Source organism: Urocampus carinirostris, chromosome 1 (assembly GCF_059441175.1).
Source record: "Urocampus carinirostris isolate Australia breed hairy pipefish chromosome 1, RoL_Ucar_1.0, whole genome shotgun sequence".
NCBI lineage: Eukaryota > Metazoa > Chordata > Actinopteri > Syngnathiformes > Syngnathidae > Urocampus > Urocampus carinirostris.
Window position 1 is genome coordinate 3,157,192 of NC_142349.1, and position 26,366 is coordinate 3,183,557.

The 26,366-nt window shown below is 38.3% G+C and overlaps 2 protein-coding genes across 5 annotated transcripts in view; one reads left to right on the plus strand and one right to left on the minus strand.

The window, feature by feature from the left end:
* Positions 1 to 2,003: 2,003 nt before the first annotated feature.
* On the minus strand, positions 2,004 to 14,875 carry coil (coilin p80). 3 transcript variants are annotated; one of them, XM_088339888.1, is made up of 7 exons: positions 14,744 to 14,875; positions 11,070 to 11,793; positions 9,436 to 9,522; positions 6,956 to 7,003; positions 5,286 to 5,355; positions 4,103 to 4,191; positions 2,004 to 2,502 (listed from the first exon to the last, which is right to left on the minus strand). In XM_088339888.1, the coding sequence occupies exons 1-7, from the start codon at positions 14,758 to 14,760 to the stop codon at positions 2,455 to 2,457; spliced, it is 1,083 nt and encodes a 360-aa protein (XP_088196014.1). In that variant the 5' UTR covers positions 14,761 to 14,875; the 3' UTR covers positions 2,004 to 2,454. The 3 variants fall into 3 exon arrangements, with proteins under 3 accessions (XP_088196014.1, XP_088195836.1, XP_088195922.1); XM_088339710.1 differs by lacking the exon at positions 14,744 to 14,875 and adding an exon at positions 14,248 to 14,697; XM_088339796.1 differs by lacking the exons at positions 2,004 to 2,502; positions 4,103 to 4,191; positions 14,744 to 14,875 and adding exons at positions 4,237 to 4,357; positions 14,248 to 14,699.
* Positions 14,876 to 17,356: 2,481 nt separating this feature from the next.
* The window catches only part of scpep1 (serine carboxypeptidase 1), a 34,749-nt gene continuing 25,739 nt past the window's right edge, over positions 17,357 to 26,366 (plus strand). Inside the window, exon 1 of one of the 2 annotated variants that reach the window (XM_088339507.1) lies at positions 17,357 to 17,502. In XM_088339507.1, the coding sequence (XP_088195633.1) occupies positions 17,445 to 17,502 (58 nt within the window). In that variant the 5' untranslated portion in view covers positions 17,357 to 17,444. Of the gene's footprint in view, positions 17,503 to 26,177; positions 26,333 to 26,366 lie in introns of those variants that run through there. The other variant, XM_088339588.1, reaches the window with a different exon arrangement.

Genomic DNA, 26,366 nt, shown 5'->3' on the forward strand with positions numbered 1-26,366 from the left:
ACACATGGATTTGTAACCATGATTGAGCATACTATGAATTACATCAAGGATGTAGTTTTGGCATTGACTAAGGGTACGCGTCTCCACCAATATAGAGTCAAGTCAAGTCATTTTTATTTGTATAGCCCTTAATCACAATTAGTCTCTAAGGGCTTCACAAGTTATTACATATAAGAAGTTTAGGTTACTCGTATGCTATAGAGTAGAAGTGAGTTTTAAGCTGGAAAACATCCCCACAGCATGATGCTGCCACCACCATAGAGCAATCATTGTTTTCTCCAAGGGTGCTGGATTTTGGCATAGATGCAGGGGACATGTCCTTATCAATATTTAGGAATCATTGTTTTGTCCCCACCTATCTGTAGTGGTTCTACACTCAATTACTTCCGAGGCAGCACCCTCTCCAAGCACCGCCAAACTCCTAAAATCGCAACTGCCACCAATGTTATCCATCCATCCAGCAATCAATTATCTGCACCGCTTATCCTCAGCAGGGTCACGGGGGTGATGGAGTCCATCCCAGCTATCTTCGGGCAGAGGCCACCCTGAACTGGTTGCCAGCCAGTCGCAGGGCATACAGGGCCAGACAATTGCTCGCTCATTCACACCTAGGGACAATTTGGTTAGGCCAATTAATCTGGCATGCATGTTTTTGGAATGTGGGAGGAAACCGGAGTGCCCGGAGGAAACCCACCCAAGCATGGGGAGAACATACAAACTCCACACAGGAGGTTCGATCCCATGACCTCAGAACTGTGCCGCGCACGCGCGAACCACTGCTCCGCCGTGCTGCCTGCCCAATGTTATATGATCACTTAATTTAGTATGTGTAGTATCTTAACCAAGACAAAACAGGCGTTTGAATTGCATTACTTGGATTGTACGATAATAAAACTCAGTAAGCCTGGTCAGAGGCTCTTCTGAGTGTACTGTACAAGGGTTAAAATGTCTTGGGGTTATCCAGTGTTTTTTTTTTACCCCGTTCAAGCCAACTCACTTGCCGTGACTATTTTGCATGTGTTTAAGAATAAGCTAACTATTTTCGGGTTCATAGGGCGCACAGTGTTAGAAGGTGCAGTCTCCATAGCTGGTTATATTTCTGTATTTAACCCAACACAGGGCACACTGCACAATAGGGAGCAGGTGACCTCTGTCGCGACTGTCTTATAACAACAGACAAGCATACAAATGTGCGTTTTTAAAAATACAGCAAAACTGAGTTTGATTGTGTTTTTTTTTTAAAGTATTGATTAAAAATAAAACAGACAAAACTTAAAAAAAAAAGCTGTTGCTAAACCGAGTTTGGTCCTTCATTTTTTTTAAAACCAGTAATCGATTTAAAACAAAATCGTCAAAATCTTCGTCCTCCGTTTCTGACCAGAACTGCTTTGCTAAACCTCCATTCAAAGGTTGACTTGACTTTCAAAGTCACTTTACGTGCCATGTGGCTCCTCAGATATAATGCAAGCTTTGACGAAAACTCGATCGGCGGTAGATGTTTAAAAACTCCCAAAAAATTGCTAATGTTCCCCATGGATCTTGGAAGGATCAGGCACAGCCATCCCTGCTCAATATGAAAACCCTGAACACCAACATGGAGACATATAACTCACTCATCTAGATTTTGATGAAGAGGCTGTTTTCAAGCAGTTCTCAGGACCGGCAAAAAAGTCTGTATGTGTTCCTCCTCCATCTCAAGGACAACATGTCGCAGAAGGCATCGTTGACGAAAGCCTGGAACGCAGCGGGAGGATTAGTGAGGCCTATTTCCCTGTAATCAGTGTCCGATCGGGGTCTTCAAGATGGTCCCACACCAGATGGTAGACATCACGGAGGTCGAGTCTGGTGAAGATTTTGGCCCTTTGCAGGGCTGAGATTCTACTAGTATGCTCTTCCATGACATTCCAATATTTCGAGATGTTATTTAAGTTTTCGCCATAATCAGCCATTCTACAAAAATAAAACACTTCTAATGTTTCAGGCGATTTGTAATGAAACCAGAATGTATGACATTTGTTTATTTATTCATCGTATTAGAGAAAATAAAGAACTTTATCGTAACATTTTAATTTTTAGAGACAGTTCTGTTTAGTAAAATTGACAACATTAAAGAATGCTGCAGTATACATTTTCAAGAGACTTCATCTGTAATGTTTCCTTATTTGGTAACATTGCCATTTTAAGATTACAGTAAAATCCTTAAAAAAAAAAATGTTCGTGACAAAAATCCATAATTAAAAAAAGCCCCACAAAAACTCCACAAACTTTTCATAATTAAAAATATGTAAAGTAAGTAGAGAACATTATACATGGCCTAGTGGTGTTACCATAATGTGACGGCGCAGATGGGAAATTCTTTATTCGAGTTGTCGTGCTATAGTGTTAGCATCATTAGGTGAAAATGTAAAAAAAAAAGGCATTAATAAAAATATTCAGTCACAATTGCACACATATTCAAATAATAAGCCTTGGTTCCAGAAGAGAGTCCCATCTTTCAGTTACCTGTAAACAAACAATAAAAACATTTCAAGTGTGATATAAAAAACAATCACCAATTTTCACAAATTGAGTAAACCCAGCATTAGATTGTCAACGCCAAGTTATGTCTTGGAACCGTTCCACTCTTCTCAGTACTGAGATATTGACTGAGGGTACACACAAAGTTTGCCGTCTGCAGTTTGTTTTTGCTTTAGGGCTGCAACAACGAATCGATTAAAACAGATTATTAAAAGCGTTGGCAACCAATTCAATTACTGACTCCTTGTATATGTGGTTTATGAACCCTATCTATGGTAAAACAATGCAAATAAGAGTGCACACAATTCTGTTGCGAGGCCGAGAGTTGTAGTACAACTTTGGTAAAGCAGAGGGCTCCAACACCATTTTTATAAAAGAGTCATCTTACATTTTTTTCAGTCTATTTTTAACATTGTATCACTCCCAAAAATTGGCATGAAATTAACTTTGTAGTTTTTGACTGTTATCATGAAACAGAGTTAAAAATTGTCAAGCGAACAGAAAGTGCTGCAGAAGTGCGGGGAAAAAAGAAGAAAATATATCAAATAAATAAAGTAAAAAAGAAAATCTATCTATCTACCTACCTTGTTCATATCCCTCAAGAGGCGTGACCGACAGCAAGACGCACACATACAATAACAAAGAAAATAAAAGGGAACTAAATAGCATAAAAAACACAAACATTTTTGGACCATGGCCAACCCAATTGCCCAAACACCCAAACAAGTTAGGCACCTCGGCACCCAAGTTGGTCATGCTTTCGTCCCTCCAGATGAAACGGGACACCAGTAAGCGGCCATGTCACTCGGGTCAGGGTGACACAACACACTCTTTTGTTCAAAAGCAGGGCCCGACAGCTTTCACCGCTTTACCCCTGCCGCATCATACGGGTGCCCAGCCCATCCTTAAGAACGCGTCCACAATCCCACTATCCTTTCACAACACTGAACAGCAAGGCTAAAAAGGAAAATACTAATGGCAAAATAAACTCTACACAAAAGGCAGATTCTTAAGCATATTAGATACTATTTTCATATTGGGAATGTTGATAATATTCAATAAGGTAACACAAAAAAAGAAATTTGTGGACAAAATTTTGAAAAGTGGGCTTACATTTTCTACAAATAAAATGAAATGTGTTGCTCTTCATTTTTTGTACGATAAGTCCAAATCTAATATGATCCTTGGATAAGGTCGTAGCCAAAGCGAATCTTACATATTTGCAGGTGTATGGCATACATTTGTATGTATTTTGGTTTGTGATGTTATTTGAAAAACATTTTAATTTTTTCATTGTTTTATTTTTATAAAATATTGTGTCGTTTTGTGCACTATTTTTCTGAATGTCCAAAACGTTAATATTTGAATAAAAAGGAGGATATTTAAATTGTCTTTAAGAAATCAGATTCATCAATTAATCAGAAAAAAAAAATCGACCGATTCATTGACTATGAAAATAATCATTAGTTGCAGCCCTGTTTTGCTTTTAAGTTTTCTTAACTTTGAAACGATTTTGAAAAATCACCGAAAAAATTACAAAAATATCTCACATTATTATTAATATAAACCATAATATTGGGATTACCCTGGATTCTCTGGACACAGCATATTCAACCATTTCTGATCCATCTGAATTCTGATACACCAGGTCAAACTTGCCAGGCTTTCCAGGGGCTGGAAAAGACACATTATTTGGAATTCAAAATGAAAGCTTAGGGTAAAATCATTAATTAACAGTGTTAACGATACAAAGTTGAATAAATTAAAGCTAACTCTCACAACCCGGTCAGGTAGACGCATGCTACTGGACTCCAAGTATTTTGTTCTCAACAAAGGTCTTCTGTAAAACAATATAAAGTGAGTTTCACTATATAGAATTAATCTCAATCTCTAGTCAGACAACAGCTCGAGTAGACATAGGCTACTGTACTTCAAATATTTTCAAACAACAAAAGTAAACAGATCAACAATATAAAGTTTAACACTGCAGTGTAAAATAAATAAATCAATCTCTCACAACCAGAGACACTCTCATCTCATCTCATTAGCCGTACCACTTATCCTCATTGTTATCTTGCACGTGAGAAACAAACGAACACTCCGGGTTGCCTTTAAGACGAGTCCCCAGGAGTTCAGTCCGATTTTTTGTTTTATTTCCTTGCCTTGGTTTGTGTTCTATTCAAGCTTCTTTTGTAGGTGATTAGTCAAAGAGAACTCCATAAATCCAAGAGTTAACGTATATTAAACTATCAAAAATGGTAAAACAAATTCCCTCAAAGTTGTGTTTAGCCAACCCTTCAGAATAACTTAGACGATATAGGTTTTTCTGATATGATCTAAAAATGTATGTGGTGCTCCGAAAAGACGAAACAAGTTTAGAAAAAGAATAAACTCGCCTCATTTAGTTGGTCATTGGAATGTTTGTTTAAATAATTTATTGACCACCCAAATTTAGCAACATGTCTTCCGAAATATAAAAGCAATAAAGAAAATATTACACAAAACAATTTTATCTCTGTGTACTAATGTATCTCATTTTAACAAATCTTCACCATTGTCATTAATATAGGTGAAGTTTGCTTTAGTTTTGTAGTCTCGGTTAGTGATCCTAGATAACCAACCACCTCTATGCGTTATATTTTCTTTTTGTCTACTAATGCTACTACCGATACTTGATTTTTACCTAAAACTTTATATATACTGAACAGGTAGATCATAAGTTTGATTACTCAGATTTACTTACTACTTTCTAACTAACAATGTCTCACCTTGTATATCAGAAATCAGTCCCAGCTCAATCTGTTTCGTCAATGGGTCATATGTCAAAACCGTACCTTCCTTGAAACAAAGAAAAATGTTCAAAATCAGGGGCGTTACAGAAAAGGGGGAAGGGGGGGTACAGTTGCCCACCCATGGACACCCTCTGCCCACCCAAGAAAAACTGGATGTAGAGGCTAGGGCAGTCTGAAAATAATGAAAAGAAGGCAAACAAAAGTATAAAAAAAAATCAAACATAAAAGGAAAAGAGAAAAAGAGGAAAAAAATAAAGCAAGTAAAATGCTGAGGGGAAAATTAACAAAAGAATACAAGAAAAAGTAAAAAAGAAAAAGAATGAAAAGAGCAGGAAAAGACAGGAAAAACGAAAAGCTTGGAAAAAATAAAAAAAACAAGAAAAAAACAATAAAGCAAGGAAAAAGAAGTAAAAGCAAGGGAAAAAAGAAGCAAATGAAAAAAAGGAAAAAGAGTGGGAAAAGATCAAAAGAAAACAAGCAGAGAAAAAAAATAAGAAAAAGAGTAAAAAGCAAAAAAGAATTGAAAAGCTAGGGGAAAAACATAAGAATAAAAAAACTAAGTAAAAAAGAAAAATGGAGAACAAAATAAGAAAAAAGCAAGATAAAGTAAGTAAAAAGCTAGGGATAAAAGACACGAAATAAGAAAATTAGAAAATAATAAAGAGGAAAAAAACGGCTAAAACTGTTTTTGGGGATCCTTTGTTAAGTTTATAACTTAATAAATGAGTAAATTAATGGGTAAAATAAGCAACACTACTGGAGAATAAACAAAAATAACCCCAAAAAACGTAATATTTCCCCCCGGAGACTCATGTCTGGCAACGGCCCTGATTTGAATTAATGATAAAAAATGACTTTCCCCAAAAACACCTCATATTTGATTACAGTGGAACCTCGGTTTTCGAACGCCTCTCAGTTCGAACAAATTGGTGTCCGACCAAAAATTTCGAGAAATTCTTGCTTCGCTGTTCAGTCAAAAAATCGGAGTTCGAACGCCGGTAATGCGTGAGTGCGTACGCTAGGGTGCGATGCTGAGCGGTGTACGGGTGTAGATCGTGTAGATCGCCCCCCACCCCTCGTGACCAACTGTTATCGCGTGCGGATGTGCTTCGTTCGTTTCGCTTTCAATATAGGTTGTACAAAGTGTTTTAGCCCCTAATTAAGCCTCCGAAGAAAGTCAGTGCAAGCAGCAAAATTGCTACAGGTGAAAAAAGAAAAGTAGTGCGTACAACTATTGCATTTGAGAAAGAAATAATAGCAAAATATGAAGAAGGTGTGTCTGGTCTTGCTAGGGAATACCCCACCGTCCACCTGCGGCTTCTGCTCACCACCACAAAGGTAAGAAATCCTATTCATAATTATTTTCTTTATCCTTTTTTTTTTTAATTTTTACACGTTCATGTTAGCGTAATCTTTCGTACGGAAGATTACGATAACGCGGACGTACGATTATCCTGGGTTAGCTTTATGATTACGTTAAAAAGTCAAGGTAAACATTCAGGGTGTTGGAACGGATTCAAACGATTTACATTATTTTTAATGGGAAAAATAATTTCGGTGATTGAACAAATCGGTTTTCGAACAGGGTTTTGGAACGGTTTATGGTCGAGAACCGAGGTTCCACTGTACTTATCAACATTGCATACCTTGTAATCGGACACTTCTGGTGTATAATTCTCGGTAAGCTCCAGCAGCTGTCAACAAAAACACAAGTGTGAAAGTATTAGGCTACAATTGATATACATAGAATTGTTAATGTTTTACATCTCAAACTTGCGACCCGGGGGCCAAAATCCGGCCCCCAAGATGATAGTTTGAGGACCCCGCCTTATATGAAAGTTAAAGGGACAGGATGTATTTTTTTTCCCAGTAGATGTCGCTGTATACGGTCGTGCCACTGAAAACGAGTGCTAAAAGCAGAACGACAAAATGCAGACACTCAAAAACACCAAAGGACACTTTTTTACTTTTGAAAAAAAGAGAAAATGAGAAAGAATAAGAAATACAAAACAAAAAAGAAAAACATGACCCAAAAAATAAATAATTAAAAAAATAAATAAGACAAAAAGAAAAAGAAAGAAAAGAAAATGAAAAAATAGAGAAAAAAGGACAAAAAAAGATTTTAAAAAATCAAAAATTAAAAAAAAATTAATAAATGAGAAAAAAAGTGAAACTCAAGAAAAAAAAAATTAAAAAAATGAAAAAATAAAAAATAAAAATATCTAAAAAAAATAGAAACATGGAGAAAACAAGAAAGTAAAACTTCAAAGAAAGTAAAATTAATCTTTTTCTTCCATTCTTCTTTTTGCTTTCTTTTCCCCCATTTTCTTTTTTTTCCATCCTTTGTTCCTTCCTATTTCTTTTTCCTTTATAAAAAACGTCCGCCTGGTCTAAAGTAAACGTCTCTGTCCGAAGTAGCCATGTGTATTGTGGGTCACGCGGTGTGCCTACAAAGGTAAATTGGGTGAATTATTACCAAAGACAATTAATAAATGTTACCAAATCTTTTAAATTCGAACAAATACAAATCTGATTCAGGATTCATATTTTTAAGACTTTCAAAAATTGGGTTTTAAGACATTTTAATGCCATTTAAGGCTTTATTTTAAATTAAATGATCACTTTAATGATTCAAAAGTCTTTTTCTGTTTCTTTGAATTGTGATGAGTGCAATCCTATTGCCTTCTACAACACGTCAGTGACTTCTATTTTAAGTAAAATAACAGCGGGAAGATTTTTTTTCTTCAAAATTTCTCCGGTTGATAACTGCTAGGCAGCAAATACAGTTTTTGGGAGTGGCACTTTACTTCGGTAACATCCGCTGCACATATTTGAAAACTGCAGGTCATTGTTTGCTGGGATTCAGCTATTTTTTTCTCCTGCCTCTCTCAACTTTGTCTTGTGGCCCGGATTAAATCTGTTGGCGGGCCTGATCCCAACCCTGGGCCATAGTTTTCCAGCACGGATGTACAATATGCATAGCTGGGGTCTCCAACTTTTTTCAAGCTGAGAGATACTTTTTGTTACTAATTAGTGCAAAGGGCACCCAGTTTGATACACATTTCTAAAATAGCATTCTGTTACTATGTTGTTACTATGTTATTAGTACCAAGTTGTAATTATTAGAGGTGAAAATAGGCCCAGTATACCACGAACCATCATGCCAGTTTGAAATCAAATTTCCTAAAACATTTTACTTACTTGGGTTATTTTCACACAACTGTATTTGGAGAGCACCAGAATGAAGAAACATGGAATTTGGATGTTCTTTTTTTTGTAATTGTTTACAGCAGGGGTCTCATGGCCCGTGGGCCAATTGCGGTCCATGGGGTGATAGTTTGAGGCCCAAGCCTTAATATGAAAGTCTAAAGGGACAGTGTGTATTATTAAACGCCTACTGATGAGAAAAGTATAATACATTGAAAAACAAATACTGATTTAAGAAATACATGAACTATGAAACAAACATCCATGTTTTAAGAAATTTCTCAACCTATAACATCAGCCTCGCGTAGATGGAGCTGACGTCATTGTTGGCCCTCTGGCTGCTATACGTAACCCCAACAATATAATTTCTTCCCTTTTTCCGCTTTTTCCCATCTTTTTCTTCTTCTTCTTTGTCTTTGGTTTTGGTTTCCTTTTTTTCACCCAATCTTTATCTTTCTTAATGTCTTTTTTATTATTTTTTTTACCCTTTTCTTTGTCTTCTTTGAAAAAGGCAGGGCAAAAAAAAGAACCTTGTGTTTGGGTCACTTTAAGTCTCTATTGTTTGTTTTCTTTCTTTTTAGCACTCGTTTTCGGTTGCACAAAACAATAAAGCAACATTAGGTAGTCAAATCATACATACCATCCCTTTAATGCCAGTGCAGATTCATTTTCACATTAATATGAGACATCCCCCCCCAAAATCTTATTTTATGTAGCATTTTAAATGAGGTATTTGTGAACAGATGTGCCCAACCTCACCAAGACTCTAGCTCTGGCGGCCCTCAAATAGAATGAGTTTGAGGTGTCCGATGACATTAGACATGGCATTCCAGGATGAACATGTGTTGCACAACGCAAATACTAAAATGAACATGTTTATTTAATGTGCCCTAAGAAAAGAGAAAAAGAAAGAACATACCTTAAATGCTATTTTCTGTCCAATTTGTGGAGGGGCAGCAAGAAGTGGCATGACACTGTAATCCTTTGGTGCACTTTCAGCTCCATTCTAAATACGCATGCATAGAACAAAAGATTACATGTTTTTATGGGATACAAATTAGAATAGATCATCACATTCAAATATTAGGCTTGACATTATCTAGAGCTGGGATGACAAACCCTTTTGAGCTTGGGGGCCACATGGTAGAAAAAAATCTCTCATGGGGGCCAAACTATTGGATTAAAGAGAAAGAGAGAAAGAAAGAGAGAGAGAGAGAACGAGCAAGAGAAAGATAAACAGGAAAAGGCAGAAAGAGAGCAAGAGCAAATGAGCAAAAGAAAGTAGCAGATGAAGGGAGCGTCAGTAGTTTGCAATAATCTGTGGTCTTTGCAGCCCTTCCAGGCTTGTGATTAAGGGCTATACAAATAAACTTGACTTGAATTAAAGAAAGAAGGCAAATAATAAAAAGATAAAAAGACAGAGAGAGAGAACAAGCCAGAGAAAGATAGACAGAAAGCGAAAGAGATAAAAAAGAAGGAAAGCAATATAAAGAAAGATCAAAAGATGGAACGAAACAAGATAGAATGAAAAAGGAGAAACAAAGAAATGGAGAAATGGAGAAAGAGTAAAAGAAAGCAAGAAAGATAAAAAGAGACAGAAAGAGAAAGAACAAGCGAAAGATGCAAAGGGATAGAGACAAAAAAAGGCAGAGAGAAAAAACGAGAGTCAGGCAAAGAGAAGAGATAAAGAGAGACAGAAGGACAAAAGAGATAAAGAGAAAAAGAAAAGAAAAACAAGAAAGAGAAAAAGTGAGAATGAAAAAAAGAGAGATAGAAAAAGAGGAGAGAGTGAGAGACTATGAGAGAAAAAGAGGGAGAGAAAAAAGTGATGGAAAAAGAGAGACAAACAAAAAAGGAAATAGTGTAAACTACAAAGGATATCTAGTATTCTGTAGCACTGCTGCATGATTTATGGACAAATAAAGTTGGCTAAAAACCCGAAAATTCTGAAAACAATGACACCCGAATGCATTTTTAAAACAGAGAAAACGTGACATTACATGCATTGCATTATTTGTGGAAGTACTCATGGATGCTAACACAGCAGCTTATCTAACAATTTGAAATATATTGTGCTGTTCGACAAGTTTTTATCCGGGTGTTTTACTTTGTAATATGTTCTTAAACAAACCACAACAAAACTCCCGCAAAATTTTCAAATATGCACACTCGTATGATTGTCTGTGTTGTTGCAAGGCGGTGTTGTGCTGAAAAATGTCTCCGCTGTGTGAAATGTCCCCCCTCGCGTAAACTTTACTAAAAGGACTTTGTATCTAATTTTGGGGAGAATGTAACAGAACAGTAGAACACGGAGACATTGCATCTCGTATTCTTTGTGGAAATCACTTTTGAGCAAGTTAAAAAAATATTAACTTTGGCGAAATGAGCAGCAAATGCTCTGTGCTCTGCTGTTCCATTCCCTCCAAAATACAGAAGGGTTTTAGGGACGTATGCGCAAGGGGGGACATTTTACGCCAGGGAGGAAATTTTCAACGCGCCCTGGTCGTGAAAACAGGGTACAACCCATTGTAGGCAAATACAATAATAACTCACGCAGAGACTTTGTTGCACAGGAAGCAGGGTCACTGGATTGGCGTTTTCTGCAAAACCGTTTCGGTCCGAAGATTTATGAGACCCCAAGATTTCATTTGGGGATACTGTAAGAGTTGAATGTTCTTCCTGGACATGGTTTGGTGCTTTAGAATGTGATATGTGATTCGTTGTTAAATGACTATTGGTGGAATCCTTCCGTTTTAACTTGTGATCCGCAGAAGCTTCCTGATCTGAGGAGTCTGTATCTGATGACGAAGACGGAGAACAGATCTTGGTAACTGAGAGGCCGTTTGAAGGAGACACTTGAGATGTGACAGAGTTTGAGGCACTGCCTCGTTCTTTGCGGACTTTCTTCTTGAAATCTGGAGGGTTGAATTGGCGTGGAGTTTTCTTCATCTTGGAGTTTGGGTGCTTTTTCTGAGTTTTTGGTGGAGAACACACGAGTATGGAGTGTGCCGTTGGACCATTTTCATCTACCTTCCGTTTTTTCTTCTTTTGAATTACATTTTTGATTTTGTTCGCTTCTGTAACAGATGTTATACTAGTGTCTGCATCCGGAACGTCCTCCGATTGTTGCTTCTTCTTTTTCTTCTTTTGTTTCGTATATTTTAAATTTTCTTCTATATCATTTGCCTTGTCGGATGTCCGCTTCTTTTTTTTATCACTTAGTTCATTTGAATTATGGCTGTGTTCATCCAGGCAAGAAAAACATTCCACGGTCACTCTATAGAATTGAGGAAAAGTAAACATAAAATAGTTCAACATTAGATCATTTACAATATGAATTATATAACATTAGGCCTAAGTAATAACACCAGACCAGGGAATTAATATGTATATGTTTTATATGCTGGGTAGTGCAACTTCTTGCGCCTTAACTTAAAAGACCGAAATGTTAGTTATTGGTCCATCTAAATGCCATGCCTTGTTCTCGAAAACTGCTGTGAACATTGACAAATGTCATATCACCCAGGGTGAAAGATTTAGGTGTCATATTTGACCCCAATCTGTCCTTTCAAACACACATGAAGAAAATTGCTAAAACAGCTTTCTTCCATCTTCGCAACATTGCTACAATTCATTCTATGCTGTCTCCTTTGATTGCGGGGATTATAATTCACCCGTTTGTTACTTCCCGTCTCGATTACTGTAATGCGCTACTCTCCGGTCTCCGAAGTCCAAAATCAAGAGCCTTCAGCTGGTACAAAATGCTGCAGCGAGGCTTTTAACTAAGACAAGAAAGTTCGATCACATTACCCCGATTTTAGCTAACCTGCATTGTCTCCCTGTTCGCTTAAGATGTGATTTTAAGGTTCTTTTGGTATTATACAAAATCATGCATGGACTTGCTCCCTCATATCGTTCAGATTCAATTTCCCCCTATGTTCCGGTCCGGAGCTTTCGTTCTGAAAGCGCTGGTCTACTGGTGATCCCAAGAGCCAAGAAGAGTTCCGCAGGTTCGAGAGCTTTCTCCATTCGGGCACCGGTGCTGTGGAATGCTCTTCCCCCTGACATTCGATCTGCAACCTCAGTGAAAATGTTTAAATCTAAGCCTAAAACACACTTCTATTCTATAGCGTATGAATAACCTATATTTTTTGTTGACGATGTCTGTGTATTATATGTTATTGTAACATCCATTGCAGTCTGGTCATCCTGAAAGGGGGATTACCACATGTGTGGTCCCTTCTCAATGTTTCCCATGTTGACGTTTTTGAGTTTTTCCTTGCCCTCATGTAGGTTTAAGATCAGGGGATTGTGTAATAAGTCTGTAATACTAGTGCAATAACCTGTGCAGCCCTTTGAGACTCTTTGTGATTAAAGGCTATACAAATAAAAATGACTTGACTTGAATTTGGAATGTAAGGTAAGCACGTGATGGCAGTAAAGATTTTTTTAATATATATACACATGGTTCATACACCTTTTTCATGGCCAAATTTTCAAGTGCCATAAGAAGAAAAAAATCAAGGGCTGATTAAAAGAACGGGAGCCTAAACCTATTTTGTAATACCACATTTAGTTATGAACCCTAACATGGAGTTCAACCTACACCTAATTCTAAGTCAAACCATAGCGCCAACCCGATTTCAGAACATTAAATTCAGTTGAATACCTTAATAAGTAGCCTAAACCTAAGTTTCAGGTTGTTAGATGGAATTTATTAAACTCACTTTCTATTGTTTACGGCTGATTGATATTTTGTTATATTGTTTACGGTTTATTTTTAATGCACTTCAAGTGTCAGATCAATATGTTGCTAGTGACATGCAACAAATATTACAAAATTTTATAACACAATACCTCGCTGTCCTTTTCTATTCAACTGATTGCAATAATGTTCAGAGAATGTCAATTTATTTGACATAGAACTTTTTAAAGTAATAGAAACAGTTACTTTCCATGGTAACTAGGTAATTTTACATAGAGTAACTCAGTTACTTTTTGGAAGAAGTCAAGTCAAATTTATGTATTTGTATGTCTCACAGGACTGCACAGGATAACAATTACACCATCCCCTGATCTGAACCCGACATGCAGGCAAGGAAAAACAAAACCTCAGCACGAGGAGAATAAGAAACCTTGAAAAGGGGCCTCACAAGTAATGAGTAACTATAACCAATTCCTTTTTTTAAAGTAACGTGCCCACCCTGGTGGCACATATTTGACACTGTAGACAAAATATATTTTGCTATATTTTATATGAAAAACGAAATAAGAGGCAGCAAGGCGTTGCAGCGATTAGCGCGTGTGCGGCACAGTTTTGAGGTCATGAGATCGAACCCCCTGTGTGGAGTTTGCATGTTCTCCCCGTGCTTGCAAGGGTTTCCTCCGGGCACTCCGGTTTCCTCCCACGTTCCAGAAACATGCACGAAAGGTTGATTGGCCGGTACGAATAGTCCCTAGGTATGAATGAGCAAGCAAATTGTCTGTCCCTGTGTGCCCTGCGATTGGCTGGCAACCAGTTCAGGGTGTCCCCTGCCCACTGCCCGAAGACGGCTGGGATGGGCTCCAGCACCCCCGCGACCCTACTGAGGATAAGCGGCGCAGCTAGTGGATGGATGAAGAAATAGGTTGAAACCTTGCTGTGAGTGTTGATAACAGTTTCTGGAGACTTTAAAAAGCTTTTGAAATGTCCCCTTAACTGGCAACAATAGAAACGTGAAAATGATCCTACCTGAGGATGTCGTTATCCCGTATAACGTGAATGCTTTCAGTGTGCAATAAATAGAAATTGTCTAGAAATAGTTTGATAATACTTCGGGGGCTGAACTCAAATCTATCTCTGATGATGCTCTCCAGGTCGGAAACCAGGCGACACGTGTTTAGATCCACAAGCAGCCAACACATGCGATAATCCACGAGAGCCGGGGGAGGATAGTCGAAGTGCAAACGGACCCTGATGCAGTTGGTACAATCAAGAGCCATGACGATTATTAGGCTTTGATTAGTTACGACCGAAGATATTAGCTTCAGCACTCCTGTTTTGCAGCCATTTGAGTGTTTGTACTCTGCTAGGATGTAACGACCAATGATACAAACGGATCATGTAGAGGCTCCGCCCATAACATGTAGGACCACGCATTAATATAAAAGTTTGTTTGAGCGACGTGCCTACTGCAAGCCTAAGCTAGTTGGGTCAAATTATCAGAATCTTTCAGTACTTGCAGTACCTCCGGGAATGGTGCATTCGCAATGATCGCAGCAAGGCTTTAGGGCTAGGACCTTAGCTTGGCCTTTTGGCTGAGAGTAAGTGTCCCGGCTCCTAGGTTTTGTAGCGTCTTATGAACTGACCGATAACCGATAATGGATAATGAATAACGAAGATAGAACAATAACCCTTAAAAACCCCACTTGTGATATAGTCAAGTCAAGTCATTTTTATTTGTATAGCCCTAAATCACGAAGAGTCTCAAAGGGCTTCACAGATTGTTAAAGCCAAGAAAATCCAAAAGAGAATGTCGGATAATTGTGGTGCCTATGGATGCACTCAACGCCGTACTCTCGAGTCCCGGAAAGCTAGAATAACCTTTCATAGGTAAGCAAAAAAAAAAGCCCCTATTTTTTTTATTTTTGTCATGAATTAATCTTGTACACGCCTCCTAGTGACGCGTTTCACTAACTGCCCTACCTGAACAAGTCTCTTCAGTAGACATGAAAACAAAATGAATAACTTCCATTAATTTTGTGTTTCATCTTCTGGTCAGTGACATATATATATATATATATATATATATATATATATATATATATATATATATATCGTTATGTGTAAATTAAAATAAAACATTGTTTAATAACAGTTTTAAAATATCCTTTTAACACTGATTTTGTTTTTTTTCTGTGAGTTTCATATGAAATGTCAAAATTTCAATGCAATTTTTCGTAACTTGTGTTCATATGTTCTTTTAATTGTTTTTTTTTTTCTTAAAAAGCCCTTTTCCATTTCTAAAATTTTTATTCAATTTTTCGTAATTACAGCACGTGTCGACGTTGACAAAAAAATTACCTACATGAAAATCAGTTGTAAAATGAGAAAATTATGATTCGTCTTCAATGTACACACATTGCCTTTATTGCTTATGGGGACGTTGACCTGACCATCATGGCCGCCACGTGGTCACGCCTGTTAGCGGGTTGCTACAGTGCGCTCACGTATCTAATGTGAGAGGGGGAGAGAAAGAGGTAGTAGAAGAAGAAGTAGAAGCGGAAATAGAAGTAGAAAAAAATAGTAAAAGAAGAAGAAGAAAAATAAGTATAAGTAGGCGAAGAAGAATCAGCTGACGATGATTGCTGTCACGTGTATTCACGTGACCACATTTTTAGTGATGTGAATTCCGACTCTTTTTAGAGAACCGGCCTATTCGGCTCGGTTCATTTAATATGTTCTTCGGCGTACGCGACTTGAAATGTTCATTAGACGCATAAAGTACGGGGAAACAGTTGGGTCATAAGACATCAGTCTTCCATAAATGCTGTGTCTTTGATTTTACACTTGTCGAGTAATTAAAGGTTCAAATTTTTGGTATTTTTTTCTTTTCTTATTGTTTTGCTTAAAAAAACGATAGTTTTGTCTTGCATTTCATTGTGTATTCATTGTTCCACTGAAGTCAATATTTTTAATTGACAGTTTACTGTGTCACACAGGGATTCCTGTTAAAGTTGCTTAGTATAAAAAAGGTTCAAAGTTTAAAAAAGTTTAAAGTTCACTGTCTTGTGATCAAATAAATGCTATTATAATTAGGTAAAAAAGATTTTTAAAAATATATTCATTCGTTTTATGCATAATATTAAATTATTTTTGGTAATTTACTGATCAAAGGGACCCCTTCGAATTTTTTCTTTTTTTTCTTGTTATTTTTTCACTGCTTTTTCCCATTTCCCCTTTTTTCTTCTTGTTCATTCTTGTGCATTCTTCTTTTGTTTAATTTTTCATTGTATTCTTTTTTTGATGGATGTGTTTCCCCCTTTTTAAGTCTTTTTTTTGGATAATATTGCATCATAATTGAAAATAATTTATGGATGAAAACGACAAAACAATCCGAAAAGCCGCTTATAGCAATGTCTTTTTTAGTGTTTTTTTTTTCAAATAAATTCAGTGTAAATAAAGTCTGTGTAATTATAAGTTTGTGTACTCAGACAGTTTGTTTGGGTAACACACACACACACACACACACACACACACATATATATATATATATATATATATATAAGGGGGATACCTCATGTGCAGTCCCTTCTCAAGGTTTTTTCATTTTCCTCATGTTGATGTCTCTGAGTTTTTCCTTGCCCTCATGTAGGTTTTAGATTAGGGGATGGTGTAATAATAGTCTGTGATTTGCAATAATATGCGGTCTGCACAGCCCTTTGAGACTCCTTGGGATTAAGGGCTACACAAATAAACATGACTTGACTTTCTCCCTTTCTCTCTTTTCACACTCTCTATTGTTCTCTTTATTGTTCTCACTCATTTTCTTTCTTTTGCTCCCTTTAATTTTCTCTCTTCTTTTTTTTCTTTGTTTTTGTGTATGTGTTTGTTTTGCTGTTGGTCACATCTCACGATGGATATGACCAGGGTATATTGATAGAATTTTCAACCATGCGGCCCCCAAGCTCAATTGAGTTTGACACCCCAGTCTTACAACACAAATCCCTCGCGAGAGAGAATACACGCCTCTGCAGAAAGACCAACGACCTCTTTTGAACCGTTCCTCTCTGCTCACTGTGCTGCTCCCGATTGGTGGTGAGCTGGCTCCCGTTGGTTACTCTAAAGAGTCGGCTTATAGAATCGTTACGTTCGCGAACTACGCAACACTACTTTCAATGTGTGCTGTAGTGTGTTTTTACAACACAACTTGATTTTGCGAAACACAAATGGGGAGTTGCTCAGCTGTCTCCGTTTTGCTTTTACTTTGCTTAATCACAAACAAAGGTAAGCTCCTTTGTGAGTTCCATCTATGAAATATTTGTTTGCGTTTTACACTTCTCAAGTATTCAGATTAACCCAATCTCAAATACCAAACAAAGGATGTGCAAACTCGCGTTCTGGGTCATTAATAAGAGGTAATATAAAAGTGAACATCACTTAAAAGACACATTTTGAAGATATTTAAAACGTAATGTAAATATTTACAAACATTATTTTTTAAAAACTATTATTGTTAATATTTCTGAACAAATTAGAATTGTCTTTATTGTCACTGATATCAACGTTGTGATTTTTTTTACGCAACGAGATTAGACATGGCAATGTAATATAGAGACTTTAAAGAGAAAAGAGATCAAATGCTATCAAAGAGAATATGTCTTAAAACATTTTAACGTAGTGTTTAGAAAAACTGGCCCGAGTTCTAATAATAAGAATGCAATGAGGAATACAATGGTGCAATGAAAATAAGTGCAATAACTGCTTGCAGCAGAAATTTCAAAACAACAATATATTTCACAAAGTGATATATATATATATATATATATATACTGGACTGTCTCAGAAAATTAGAATATTGTGATAAAGTTCTTTATTTTCTGTAATGCAATTAAAAAAACAAAAATGTCATACATTCTGGATTCATTACACATCAACTGAACTATTTCAAGCCTTTTATTATTTGAATATTGCTGATTTTGGCTTAAAGCAGAAAAAAACTCAAAAATCCAATCTCAAAATATTAGAATACTTCCTCAGACCAAGTAAAAAATAATTCTATAACAGCAAAACTAAATCAAACATTTGAAAATGTCCATTGATGCACTCAGTACTTGGTTGGGAATCCTTTTGCACGGATTACTGCATCAATCCGGCGTGGCATGGAGGCAATCAGCCTGTGGCATTGCTGAGGTGTTATTGATGCCCAGGATGCTTCGATAGCGGCCTTCAGCTCATTTGCATTTGTAGGTCTGGTGTCTTTCATCTTCTTCTTAACTATACCCCACAAATTCTCGATGGGGTTCAGGTCAGGGGAATTAGCAGGCCAATCAAGGACAGTGATGCCATGGTCAGTGCACCAGTTACTGGTGGTTTTGGCACTGTTGGCAGGTGCCAGATCATGCTTGAAAATGAAATCCTCATCTCCATAGAGCTTTTCAGCAGATGGAAGCATGTAGTGCTCTAAAATCTCTTGGTACACAGTTGCATTTACTCTGGACTTGATGAAACAAAGTGGACCAACACCAACAGCTGACATGGCTCCCCAAACCATTGCTGACTGTGGGAACTTCACACTGGATTTCAAGCAACTTGGATTTTGCTCTTCTCCAGCCTTTCTCCAGACTCTGGCGCCTTGACTTCCAAATGAAATGCAAAACTTGCTTTTGTCTGAAAAGAGGACTTTGGACCACTCTGCAACTGTCCAGTGCTTCTTCTCCATAGCCCAAGTCAGACGCTTCTTCCGTTGTCTTGAGTTCAGAAGTGGCTTGACCATGGGAATACGGCTATTGTAGCCCATTTCCCGGACACGTCTGTGAACTGTGGCTTTTGTTACCTGGACTCCAGCTTCAGCCCACTGTCTTTGAAGATCCCCCAAATTCTGGAAGCGGCTCTTCTTCACAATTTTGTTAAGGCTGCGGTCATCTCTCTTGGTTGTGCAGCGTTTCCGGCCACATTTTTCCCTTCCAACAGACTTTTTGTGGATATGCTTTGAAACTGCACTCTGTGAACAGCCTGCTCTTTGAGAAATTTCTTTTTGTGTCTTACCCTCCTGATGGAGGGTATCAATGATGGTCCTCTGGACAGCAGTAAGATCAGCAGTCTTCCCCATACTTGTGATTTAGTTTACTGAACCAAGCTGAGTGTTTTTAAGGCTCAGGAAACCCTCGCAAGGTGTTTCGAGTTAATTAGATGATTCAGGTGATTAGTTGAATAGCCTACTTGTATACTTTTTCATGATATTCTAATATTTTGAGATAGGATTTTTGAGTTTTCTTAAGCTGTAAGCCAAATTCAGCAATATTAAAATAATAAAAGGCTTGAAATAGTTCAGTTGATGTGTAATGAATCCAAAATGTATGACATTTTTGTTTTTTTAATTGCATTACAGAAAATAAAGAACTTTATCACAATATTCTAATTTTCTGAGACAGTCCAGTATATATCCATCCATCCATGACACCGATGTCATGTGAATCGTCACTATTTGTCACAACCCAGAGGACAGCTCTATTTCGAAAATTGGCTTTTGTGAAACATCGTATCTAACTACTAACAAGACAGGACATGTCACTCAAGGGTAACATGTTAAAAAGACAAAAAAAGAGAAGATCAAAGACTGTCAGGATAAACAGGCAAAAATATTTTCTTAAGTCAGGGGACGGAAAACCTTTTTAACCCTAAGAGCAATAAATGCAAAAACCTTTTTTTTCTCGAGATGGCAATACCATATATTTTAAGACATAAATCAGCAAAACCGCCAAACCTACTCTCCCGACAAAATTGTAAGTTTTCAGAGAATTTTATTTCATTGTTTGACGTTAGATGATTTGATGAAATTTATGAAATGAGAATAATGTGTTCCATATCAACAAATGTACCACTCTAAGCTTGTATCTCTCCCGCAATTACTCAAGATCGTTGTGGCTCATTTTGCCAAGTCAAGTTTATTTGTATGGCCCTTAATCACAAAGAGTCTCAAAGGGCAGCACAGACCACGTATTATTGCAAACCACAGACTGTCATTACACCATCCCCTGATCTTAAACCTACATGAGGGCAAGGAAAAACTAAAAAACCTCAACATGGGGAAAATGAAGAAACTTCATACATAACCCACCCCTACCACTCACCCTTAAAATCACTCTGTGGTCTTGTGGCCTTTCTGGCTGTTTACAGCTATTCTATGGGTTTTCATCGTAAAGTGTCTCAACAGTAAACATAAATGGTTAAATGTGCTTCCATATAAAGGATTCCTTAGTGACATGCAGCCAAAACGGGGTCTTATGATGTGACTCCTTGACTGTAGACTAGGGGTTTCAAACTCATGGCTGGGGACCAATTATGGCCCACAAGATGATAGTTTGAGGCCCCAGCTTCAATTGGAAAGTTTGAAGGGGACATTATGTATAATTTTGAATACCAAAGGTAAAGAAATGTGCATTTCTTTTGCATAATATTAGCCTCACCTAGAACAAGCTGACATAATTGTACATAAAAAAACAGAAACCTCGCTAAAAACTGGCTTAAAATGAGAATAAAATGGTGCAGTTTGTGAGTCTCTATAGTTTTTATTCTTCCTTGTGCTGTTAAGCACTCATGTTTGTTTTTCTCTACACAATATAGCAACACCTAAGTAATTGGAGCTCTCACGAATTATTGATTCATTTATGACTGTTTGGTTGATTTATTTTCATATTATTTCTTAGCTCTTATTTTGTGTATATTTTGTACTTGAGATCAGTGGAATAATTTTATCAGAGGTTTTTCTGTGGAAAACCAGATCTGGCACAACCTCACTCAAACCATAGCTCCGGCAAACCTCAACCAAATTGCGTTTAACACCCCTGCTGTAGACTGTAGTTGGGAGTATGCCCTTTATTTACCGGACTGAATCATTCATACTATTAGCGCTACGAGTCCGCTCTTGTCAGAATTTTAACGCTATGAAGGAGATTTGCTTGTGTTTAGTATTATGTCTGATCCATATGGACTCCTAAAAAGAGCCATATATAGCTCGCAAACCACAGGTTCCCGACCCCTGCTCTAAGTTGTGCTTAGAAAATGGCCTAAGTTATCACAATAGTGGAATGATTTATTTTTTAAGAACATTGAACCGTTACTTTATTGCGAAAGGTAGTGCAATAATACCTATCTGCAACAATTTGTTTTTTTTTCAAAAAGTAGCAAGCAGAGTCTTTTATAATGTTGTTAGCTCTGCCATGGTATCGTAAGCCAGCAATGTCCTTCAGACTGGGCAGAGGGTAGCCAACTATCTTCTTGGCTGTTTTGATTACTCTCTGTATGTTTCTCTGTGCCAGCAGTTACTGTTCCATGTTGTTCGTCCTGAGAAGTTGGTTTCCATGACCACGCCGAAATCCCTACAGGCCCAATTTTTTCTACACTGACTAATAAAGTGGTGTTCAAGCAGCTTTAGCTATAAAGGCACGGAACATTGTCCAGTATGATTGAATGCTACCCGACTTGTTAGGGATTTAGTCTAAGATGTTCCGAAAGTGAGAGCTCTTTCTGACCGAGATTTCTGCCAGAACATCCCCAAAAATCCTCATAATATATTTGCAGATGTCTAGTCTGAATGGCATCTTTTGCTTACATCAAAGCCAACACAATAATACCAGATGTTTAACATCTTATCAGTACCTCGTACCTCCAACTGAACAGTACATAAATGTTCCAAAGAAAATCCTGTATTATCTCTGCTCAGGAAGAATGTGAAGGACAACAGACATAATAAAAAACCTTCTACTTCAAGGCTTACTCATCACTAGATTTAATGTCATTGTTTATTTTGACCAGTTCATTCCTTCTTTCTCATTGCTTCATGCTGAAATCTTGCATCACACTCGACTACAACTTAGTGATAATAAATGAGATAAACTGTTGAAATCATATGGAGGTGTGGTGAAATATGGGTGGTCAATGCATTATTTTAACAAATGATCTATTGACCAACTGAATTAATGAGCCAAGTTTGTTCTTTTCAAACCATTTTTAGCACCACATTTGTTTGTACAAAAGCATATCATGAAAAGGGATGCACTCAACTTTTAATGAATTATTTTTTTTTACTGTTTTTGACAGTTAAACATACTTTATTCAAAACACGTTGTACCCAAGAAAAATCTTTTTGAATCAATGCAATCAGGATTCAGGGCTAACCACTCTACTGAGACAGCCCTGATTAAGGTAACCAATGATCTTCTACTGGCAATGGACTCTGGCGCTTCATCAATTTTGCTTTCTTCTGGACCTTAGTGCTGCCTTTGACACTGTGAACCGTAATATCTTACTAGAACGATTGAAAAAATGGATTGGTTTCTCAGGAGCCGTCCTCTTATGGTTCAGATCCTACCTCTCAGATAGGACGCACTGTGTTAAATATGGTGAAATGACATCTGAGCCCTTTAGTGTGACCTGTGGTGTTTCGCAGGGTTCAGTACTTGGCCCCCTTCTTTCAGCATTTACATGCTTCCATTAGGTGATATTATTCACAAGTATAATATCAGTTTCCATTGCTATGCAGATAACACTCAACTACATCTTCCGATGGAGGAATCTGTGTTGTGGTAAATACACTTGCATTTGTAGAATAGATTTGCATACATGTAGAAATGTAGAATAGACGTGCATACATGTAGAAATTTAGAAAGACTTGCTTACAGTTGTGGGAAAAGGTCGGGTTGACATCGTTTTGAAGATACTCTTGGCAGACGATTAAGTTTCCTTGAAGATACTCTTGGCAGACGATTAAGTTTCCTTGAAGATAGCGTGCAAGGGACGGGACACTCTGAACTTGATACGTGACACAGGACCGCCTTTTGGGGTGTACTCAATCGAAGCCTAATCGTCACTACCAGCTTTAAAAACATTGTCATGTTCCCAGCTCTCTGAGAAACTTCATTGACGCATCAATAAAAGTTGTATCTCCCTCCAACGAGGCTGGCTCCTGTCCATTTTCCTTATCCACATATGAGAAGACTTTTCTCTCGATTATCGAACCTGCAATTTCCCCAACATTAAATGGCGCCTCAACGTGGATTGGCACTAATTAAATAAAAAAGAAAAGGGAGGAAGACTTCTCAGTGGAACTGTCTCAAATGAGCAAGTGAGGTAAGGAAAGTTTTTTCTCTCCTTATTTCGGTTTGCTTGTCGAGATTCGTGGGAGGACGGGAGCCTGTGACGTCGGAGCTAAATTATGAAAATGCGTGCACGTGGAATTTTCCGTCTATAGTCAGGCCCAAGTTCGGACGGATGAGATGTATAGACTGAGTTGAGATTTTTATGTCCGACGGGATTCTGAGCTCAGAGAGTCCTGTTTGTTTTGGGACATGGCTGCTTGAAAAAGAAAAAAGGCTAATTTACCTGGATAAAAGGTGCAGCGGCGTCGGTATTTGTATATTTATGATTGTCTTGAGATCTGTCTAAAGCTGTGATAAGACGTCATCATTTGCTGAAGTGACAGTTCGAGAGTAGACGATCTATATATGGTTAATACGGGGCATGTTTTATGTGTTTCCCTAGTCGATTGATGATTGGGAGTCGGACATGTAACCTTGCACTTAAGAAAAAGTGTGGTGCATGGAACCTCGCCATTTTCTACAATCTGAAAGGTTATACCGACGTTAGAAAAATGAGCAGTAATCAGATGTTGTATTATTAAGATATATTCGCATAGAAACAAGCGATACAAAGAATGTTGGCTGTTGGTGTGTGCCAGCTGGCGATAATTGTGCGTGTGTCTCTCTGTCTGTGGATGTGTGTTCTGTTCGGTTCGGTTTCTCCCCCGCCCGCCTGAGTGAGAGTGCGCGGGTGATTTATACTTAACTGTTTAAGGGCTAGGACGACGCTGTGCGGAGGAGAACCTTTGTTTCTTTTTGTCTTTTTTGTTTTTTGTTTTGTTTGGCGTTGGGAGGGGAGTTAAGGACGCATGGATGAATGATGGAAGGACGCATGGATGAATGATGGAGTGACTGCTTCTTGCTTTTTTGTGGGTTATTCTCGCCCCCACCGCTAACCCGCTTACCCCCATCACTCTCCGTCTTTCCCTGTGTGAGTTGAGCTCAACCGTGTGTATTCCCGCTCCGATCACCCCCACCCCACCCCCGTCTTTCCCCCGTCTTCCTCTCCTGTACTTTATGTAACGTTATGTTTGAGTCGTTTACGTTACGGAGGGGGTCATGGAAAATAAATAAAAGTGGAGGGATTACTTAATTCGTCAAGTGCTCCGTTTGCGTGTGGCCTTTTGATTTGTGAGATCTTGTTCCGATAAACGTGATAAGTATAGTTTGGGTAAATTGAGGAAACAATTTGGCAAGCATTTTCAAAAGACAATGAGGAGCAGATTACTCGATCTTGAGGAAGACCATGAAAAATTTAAGAATTTAATTGCTAAGGTGATGTCTTCATGGTCATTTAACCTAGACTAAACATCCGAGTTTGTAAACATGACCGATTTAACAGGATTCAGAAGTCAGACGGACTGTTGAAAAGGGCTGAAGATGGACAGAAAAACAAGCAAAGAACAAACAAAGACGTTCACTCATCCGTTGTCTGCGCCGCTTGTCTACAGCAGGGTCGTGGGGACACTGGAGCACATCCAGGCTGTCCTCAAACAGTGAGCAGGGGGCAATCTGAACTGATTGCAGCCAGTTTCGAGGAGAAAGAGGTAGACAACTGGGCGCCAAGGTCAGTGTGGCACTGATAAAGCTCATGGGCGCATTCCTACAGCGGATTACGAGTGGAACGTCACAATGGACTGAGCCAGACGGCCAAGGCCGTCGACGGGGCGGTGATAACGAACAACACGAGTCTGCATTGAATCACGCTAGAATCTTGTTGATTGACGTAGTGTTTACAAATCTGAGGAATATTGATACGTTTGGATTGTGAATTATTTTATTTTTAACACAGAAATACTGCTAAAATTGTATTTTGAATCTGCTTTCCAGGAAATCGGTGATGTGTCTCCAGATGCAGGAGCATCAGGAGGATTATTAAGGAGAATAGGTAACCGGGGAATACCTTTGACTTTATATCAGATACAAGTGCACAATCTAAAAATATTATGCAAGGGGGAGGTGTGAAATAGCTGGAGAAATAAGGGTGTAGGTCTCCGTATTTACAGGCCACGGTAGACGGAGTGCTCAACCAACATATGAAATTTGTGCAGAGAATAATAATGACAGGAATAATAGGAGCAGTGCCATCAAAAGATCTAGGTGCGGAAACAGTAATTAGGTTTTTGATTAGAGAAGTTATTCCGCGATTTGGCATACCGTCAGAAATAAGCTCGGATAACGGTGCGGCATTTGTTCAAAAGGTCGTGAAGGGCATCTTACAAAAACTACACATTAAACAACGGTTCGGTGGGGTTTATCAACAAAGTCAAGGGATGGTGGAAAAGAGTAAATGGAATATTAAAATCAAAGATAAACAAGATCTTTGTGAGTACTAGGCTCAACTGAGGGGATGCGCTACAGTTAGCGCTGATGAGTGATCGCATGCAAACTCATTGGATCACGCATTTAACACCGCATGAAATGCTAACAGGCAGACCAGCGCCGCATCTGGGAGGTCCCTATAAGGGGCCGCCACTTGAACAACTACAAACTGAACTGAGAGACTGTATGAGACAATTGACAGCTGTCATCTACCGGCTGGTTAAGAGACAAGAGCCCAAGGTCGAACAACCATTTGAAAAGACGTCCCAGGGGATCTCGTCTACATCAAGGTTTCGACGAAAGTGGAACCATCCGAGGCGTGAGGGACCGTACACCGTCGTGAGGGCAACGCCGGCCGCAGTCCAGGTCGAGGGCAGCTCAAAATGGTACCATCTGAACCACTGTACCACGGCTCACGCTGCCACCGTCAACGAGACCAAGCAAGATCAACAGGGCAGTAACGTTAAAATTAGGAAAACAAGATGTGGATGACAAAGCTGTGTGTGATAATAAATTGTCTGATATGGTTGTTACTAGGAGCAGAGCTCGAGAAATCGCAGCGGCGAATGGAAATTGCGGGTCCGAAAGTGCAGCCGGAGATCCAAAAAGCGACGCTGCAGTTGCAGACCACGACGCATCCTAGAGATAGCGGCCCGGTTAAGTGTGACACTACTGTATAACATGCCAAAA